At 37.5% G+C, this 6,955-nt stretch overlaps 1 protein-coding gene across 2 annotated transcripts; it reads left to right on the top strand.

Moving 5' to 3' along the window:
• The first annotated feature begins 760 nt into the window (after positions 1-760).
• Positions 761-6,460, top strand: aimp2 (aminoacyl tRNA synthetase complex interacting multifunctional protein 2). Of its 2 annotated transcripts, none has more exons than XM_044101162.1 (4): positions 761-912; positions 2,706-2,924; positions 3,128-3,362; positions 5,658-6,460. In XM_044101162.1, the coding sequence occupies exons 1-4, from the start codon at positions 898-900 to the stop codon at positions 6,044-6,046; spliced, it is 858 nt and encodes a 285-aa protein (XP_043957097.1). In that variant the 5' UTR covers positions 761-897; the 3' UTR covers positions 6,047-6,460. The 2 variants fall into 2 exon arrangements, with proteins under 2 accessions (XP_043957097.1, XP_043957096.1); XM_044101161.1 differs by having other exon boundaries at positions 766-1,023.
• Positions 6,461-6,955: the final 495 nt, after the last annotated feature.

The following is a 6,955-nucleotide window of genomic DNA, read 5'->3' as shown; positions in this document are numbered from 1 at the left end:
GACTGCAAGTAAATATGCAGTACACCATAAATTTTGTTAGTGGAATTGATGTGCACTGTTCAAGAATATAGTTTGCATCTGCTGTATGTTTTGGTTTCAAATGCTTTAATTTGTAAAATATTAACATTTGGAAATATTTATTGCTTTGTTATCGTGTTAATTGATTTGTATGTTGTTATTGATTTTTTTTTAAATGGCAGAATTTACATAGTATTATAATTTGTCTGATTATATCAGGTATTACAAACAGTTGTTTCTCACTTAAGCAGCCCTTTTACCAGAAACTAGCTTCAGGGTTTTTTTTTTTTTTTTCAAAGATTATTTATTGTACTAGAAAATCTTTTGTAAAGATTCTCTTTTTGGAGGACGAGCATTTCCTATCTCTTGTCGGTTCATCTCATTCATCTCAATGTTGTTTTTTCCTTCTGAAAATAACATTAATGTAAACTAAATGTGAATGACTCTGAGTAAAGATGCATCCAATCACATTCTGACTTCATCAAACTACCAACATATAAAAAAGAAAAAAAAGATAGGATGGAAAATATCCGCATGAAAACACAAATTCTATTTTTTAGAATGTTTGGAGATTGAAGAAGTACTTTAGAACTAATACCAAAGAAAAAAATTAATTGTATTAATTTTTAATTAAAATTGTATACAGTTACATGAAAATTCAAATTTAATGTACAAAATAGTTTATATTTGAAAAAGAATAAAACAAAAAAAAAATTGTTTCAATTTCTTTCTGCCGGATGTGACGACACCGTGGCCTCTCTTTCCGGTGCAGGCGTGTTAGCAGCCCTCGCTGCCAGTCAACGTCACACCTCTTCCGAAGGTTTTAGTGTTTTGTGTTTTAAGTGTTTGTCCCTGGCACTGGTCCGAGTGTGCTCCGCCATGTCCATGTACCAGGTAAAGCCCGTCTCTCCGGACATAAAGATAGATTTGCCCACCTGCATGTACAAGTTACCAAATATCCACATGAGGCAAGAGAACAGCTGCAGCTCGGACCATGCGCTTCAGGTAACCGCTCACTGGTTTGATTTCAGTCAGGATTTAGAACTACCAAGACTCAATTATATCATTGTGCCTTTTCCCCCCTTGTTATGTTTTGGTATACGTTCGTCCCAGCTTGTTTATTTTTAGCCAAGTAAGCTTCCTGAGCTTACATGACTGTGAATATGTCAAATATGGCTGATGCAACCAGTGCTCTACATAGTCATGAGATTATGGAAGGATTATATTATCAAAAGCTAAATGAATGACTCTAGTGACTAAAGATTAGAGAAAAATCTATCTTTTAGGTCAACTTCGTGTGTGGTTTTAAGAAAATGAAAGTGAAAATGTCTCTACCTAGTTTTAACTTGGCCCACTAAGAAATAATCACTTTCTGCAAAAGGGATACTGAGCTGCTGATGAAAAATGTATCACTGTGTCAGAAAGATGAGATTTTTCACAGATTTGTTGTTGCATCTTATCACTAAGATAATTGCTACTTGAGATTTTTTCTGCTCAATAATAAATCTCTCAATGGATGTTTGCTGTGACCATGGTTATGATCGACGTTTACTTAAATAGGATCAGAAATAAAATCAACATTGCAATGTTTTATGGTGAACGTAAGAATATCAATATTACACAGATCTTTAGCTTCTAAGACATCACTTGCAACTTTGACAGTTGTTTTATTTAGCAATGTGAACTATATATATATAAATGAAGGCCTTTATAAGACCAACAGTCCATCATTAAAGACAAACAGAGTGTATATTATGTATCATTTCTGATCTTCGACACACTGTATTTAATTTGTTGTTGGTTTGGTAGATCAGGTTTAGTCACAAGATGCATTTCTTAAGGTAGAACAGCTGACTTGCAGAATACTCTGACTGAACAAGTTTCTCTGTTTTCTGAGTTTGTTTGTTTTTTTCTGATTTGATGGAGAAAGAACGTTCCAAGACTACAGTGTTGAACTTTGTAATACTCAAATCTTTTGGCATTGTTTTTCAAATTGTTTTTGAAACATTGCCTCCCTGCTATGCTTGTTCTAATTACAGCTTTATGTAAATATCAATTCTTTTATTTATTTATTTTCTTAAGGAGAACACAACATTTTGTGATGTAAAATTGTGTTAAAGTACTTCTATAGTTTCATTTTATTTTCACCGAAATGGCGGACAAGCATTTCTTTTTCCTGAAGCTGTTGCCACTCCTCTGATGGAAGAGTTTAAGATGGAGGCAAAGCTTGCTGTAAATACTGCTGCGTAGTCCCTGTTTATCACCGTTGCTCTGGGGAGCAGTTTACCCAACTTAGCGTTGTCAGCAAAACCTTCTCGGTGCTCCTTTGCAATAATATCCAAGTGTTTCTTTTCCTTCCTGTCCAGCAAATGTGTAGCATCTAAAGCTTCCCCTTAATTACCATTTAATGATATTTCCTATAATGGAAACACTAATATGGAAATGTGTTATTTATTTATTTATATACATATTCCAAAAATTAGGCCCTTATGAAATCATAAAGTATCTACGCCAGGTAATTAGGAAGGCAAGCAGAACTTCAGCAAAGTTTTTCTTCTTATTATTATTTTTTTAATAATTATGTATTTAGGGAGTTGTTGTTGTTGTTAGTCGTCATGTCAATGTATCGTTTAAATTTCAGTCACTTCAGCTTTACAAAGCTAAACTACACCTTTCTGTCTTTCCAGAATGGCGACGTGGACCCAACAGTCAGGGCTCTGGAGGCGCGTCAGGATGAGATCATGAGGAAGCTGTACGAGCTGAAAGCGGCGGTGGAAGGCCTCGCCAAGACTGTGACGACCCCAGACGCAGATCTGGATGTGACTGTCAGCAGCAGCCTCTCCTCAAAGAGCTCCAGCTGTGACATCTTTAAAGCAACTAAAAACCTGGATGCACTGCTGGGGAAGGTAGAGAAGTGATGCATGTTATAGCATGTACAGCTAACTGTGCCATTAGGGCTTTTAGATTTTGGAGAAATCGTAAGATTACTACTAACTATCTCCCCCTATCTATATCAGAAGTGTATTAGAAGATTTGGACAGACAGTTTCCCATTTGTGGAGAGATAAATCAACTTATTACTCACAATATATTTTCCTTCGTCCAATTAGGACCTTGGTGCTCTCCGTGACATCGTCATAAATGCAAACCCTGCACAGCCTCCCCTCACCCTGCTGGTTCTCCACAGCCTGCTGTGTCAGCACTATCGGGTTCTCTCCACTGTCCACGTCCACTCTTCGGTCAGCAGCGTGCCGCCACAGCTCCTGTCCTGCCTGGGTCCCAAACACGCAGACAGTTACGCTCGCCATATGTTCCAGCTGGGCTTCACCCTCATATGGAAGGATGGTAAGCATTATAGTTATGTTCAGCCAGGTTCAGAACACAAGATTATTCTTTCATTTGGATAGAGATGCACAAGATGAACTGGAATATTATTTCTCAATGCTATGACAGTAATATCTGTCAAAATTAGCTTATGCTTTTCTGAGCTTCAGCTTCCTCTAAAAGTAAACAACAGGTGTAGGAATGGAACGCTGTCAAAGTCTACTAAACCTGCACAATATATTGTTGGCATGTTGAACACAACACTTGAAATAATGCATCCAAGAAGTCCTTTGGTATTGCCATTTTACACTTATTAATATTACAGTAATGACTACAGCACATTGTGCAGATCTTGTAGAGATGAACTATTTAGAGATTTTGTGAAGCTTAGACCTGCAAACACCAATTTTTTTTTCCCCATTTTCTTCTTGATGATCCTGCCCTCTTATCACTCAAAATCTGTTTGTGCTGGTGTTAACAGACTGGAAAAAGCTTCCCACAGACCAGCCACCAATAAAGTTTAGTTTCTTATGGTCCTTGTCGAAGACACTCACAAGCCCATGACTTATTGTTTTTTGTCATCTACAGTCCTCTTGCACAAAAGTGTTATGTGGTTACATCATCATCCGTGTAGCTCTTTGAGATTTAATCTGTTTTGTTTACATGCGTTTACACTCCTGAGGCTGTAATATTATTGCTCATAGGAAACAGCTTTCTGGGTCCACGCTATATTCACTCTTCTCTATTCTTGCTGTATATTTGTTGGCTGTAGTATTTTTTTTTTTTTCATTTCTTGCTTCTTATTAGTTGCTACTGCTCCTGACATCTCAAGTCAACAACCAGCTCCTTCATTAGATTTAGCATGCCAGATATTTGGTCAGAGACTGGAACTTGTCATATCACGTCCTTTGATTGTCCAAATATGATGAATGGTGAATTCTAATTTATCATGAATTCTAATGTTTGCAACGTGAAGAGTTTTTGCGGTCCCCTGCAAAAGTATTCATACCCTTTGAGCTTCACGTTTTGTCACAACCACAAATTTCAGTGTATTTTACTGTTTTGTGAAGGAATCGCAGGTCTCTCACAGGACATTAGAGAATAATATCAGAAAAGAGAAAGAAAACACCAGAAAAACAAAGCAAAGTGGAAGCAGGAATAAAGTTGTGAATGCGAGTTTACCTAATGTGATTGACACATTTCATGAAACTAAGTTGGCAGTAAAATATGTAGTTCAAATGTCAGGGCAGAAAATGACTTAAGTAAAAGTAAAATAATAATAAAAAAAACACTGTATATGATTTAAAATTCTGCATTAATGCATGATAGTATTCTGAAATCTATCTATTAAGTCTGTGTGGTTCATCTCTGCTGAACCACACAGACTTAATAATAAACATCTGTGCTGTTTAATTTGGATGTAATTTCATGTGAAAGCATGTGGGCAGATTCTTGCTCAGCTTGTCTGATATTAGAAAACTTAATTACCGTACTATTTACCAGGTCAAAGTAATTACAAGAAACGATAAGACGTGAGCTTCCAAGTAGGTGTTCAGCTGCTTTGTGGAATGATTAAGAGGTGGAGCTTTATTTGATTGATGGCTGTAATTATCAGGAACAAAACTACCTGAAATCAGTAGACTGAGGAAAACAGCAGAATATTTTATGTTGTTTCTTACCAGTAAGTGTTGACGTTATGCTGTCATCAAAAGTTAAAAAGGGAATAGGTTTGTTACTTTCAGATACATTTGAAATGTATTATTCTGGAGTGATTATGGTTAATAAGTCCAATTTCATTTTCTCAGTTAAATTATGACATAAAACTAGGAGGAGGTTTGTTGCCTTCAGTTGTCCAGCAGACACTCATTGACCTTCTCCATAAGAACGGTTAAGAACCTGTGGATCCTTGCTAAAGAAGCTGGATATTCATAAGGCTTTGTTGAAGCATATTACTAGAAAGTTGAATGGAAGGAAAAAGTGTGGTCACAAAAAGATGCACAAGCAACATCTTGAACAACCTGAGATTGCCTTCATGCCTTCTGGCCCTGATGCTGTTGTTCATGTGATATGTGAACGTACATTTCAACCAGAAAACACTTTATTTGGTTTTCAAATGTTCTTTGAAACTGAATTTTGAATTTTAATGAACAGCTAGCTTTCATCAAAATTAATAAATAGATGCTTGTGAATGATCATTCTGTGTTTTGAATGTACATGAAGGTACATTAGTTAAATTACTGAAATTACCTTCTTGGTGATGATTTGATTTATTGAAAAGCGTCTGTATGTTTCTTTTTTCTCCTTGTTTCTTCGCAGTTCCCAAACTGGAAATGAAGTTCAGCATCCGGAACATGTGTCCCATTGAGGGCGAGGCCAACGTAGCACGCTTCCTCTTCAAGCTACTCGCTCCCTACCCCAGCGACCCCGCTGTGGCTACGCTGGTGGACAGCTGGGTGGACATTGCTTTCTACCAGCTGGCAGACGGCAGCTCCAAGGATCGGGCTGCTGTCCTGCGGGCCCTTGGCTCCGCTCTGGGTCGTGCCCCCTGGCTCTGTGGGCCGGAGTTCTCCCTGGCCGATATTGCCTTCTACTGCTGTTTGTCGCAGAACGGCTCAACATCCGCCACTGGCGCTAACGTTCAACGCTGGATCAAGTCCTGCGAGAACCTGGGCCACTTTGGTCCTGCCAAACTCCTCCTAAAGTGACCAGGGCTTTTCTTGGACCACATGCAACATGACAGAGGGGCATTAGAATAAAGAATTATCTCAGCTATGTCTTGAACTCCTTCTAATTCTTCCCCACCCTCTTGTAGTGTACTGACAGACTCGGTGGGTAAAGTCATGTTAAAGTATTTATTTCTGCCATGCTGCTTTTATTAAAAAGGGGGGGAAGCATGAGAGGATTGCATAGACAAGCACTTGGTAAATTAAGTTTAAGTACTGTGGGAGGTAATAGAACAAACACAATGACTACGCACCCTCCTCCAACTTTGTGCCTAACACGATCCTGTTCTAAACGTGTTAATGTGTGGGGTGTGACTAGGTCTTTTCACAAGTAATACTTTATACTATTTGTTTTCTTAAAACATTAAAAGACTTAAATTTGGATCAAACTTTAAACTTGGCTTTGTTTTGCTCTTTTGTTCCCTTTATTTAAGTTATTTAGAAATAAAAACATGGTTATTTCTGTAGTTCACATCTTTGCCCAAAAGGAGCAGAAATATAGGTTGACTTAAGTATACTTCCAAATATACTTTGTTATTCAATACCTTTATGTACTTCATGATAATATGCTGCTGAATGATGACCAAGGAATAAAATGAAAGGTAAGAAAATACTGAGCAATGTTTGCTCCACCAAACCTTAGGATCTTCCAACTGTTGCAGGGGAATCTCAATAAATTAATATATCAAAAAGTTATTTTATTTCAGTTATTCAATAATGTGAAACTCCTATATTTAGTGCTGTGCCGAATATGCACGCAATATTTTGTTGGGACTCTGCAAAAATCAACCTGTGGCTCCGCTGAAGTGTTAAAGTACAGGTTGACTTAATGGGCCCTTTGGCTTGGCACATATATTTATTCTGGCCTTACAATGTTGAATCTGGTATCTT

The sequence above is a fragment of the Gambusia affinis genome, linkage group LG19 (assembly GCF_019740435.1).
Source record: "Gambusia affinis linkage group LG19, SWU_Gaff_1.0, whole genome shotgun sequence".
Classification (NCBI taxonomy): Eukaryota; Metazoa; Chordata; class Actinopteri; order Cyprinodontiformes; family Poeciliidae; genus Gambusia; species Gambusia affinis.
This window is presented reverse-complemented; position numbering and strand designations above follow the sequence as displayed.

Excerpts from the sequence above, each read along its gene's own strand:
- aimp2 (XM_044101161.1), top strand. The coding sequence starts at position 898 with ATGTCCATGTACCAGGTAAAGCCCGTCTCTCCGGACATAAAGATAGAT. Across the intron at positions 1,024-2,705 it reads GCTCGGACCATGCGCTTCAG|AATGGCGACGTGGACCCAAC; the intron begins GTAACCGCTCAC and ends CTGTCTTTCCAG. Across the intron at positions 3,363-5,657 it reads CACCCTCATATGGAAGGATG|TTCCCAAACTGGAAATGAAG; the intron begins GTAAGCATTATA and ends GTTTCTTCGCAG.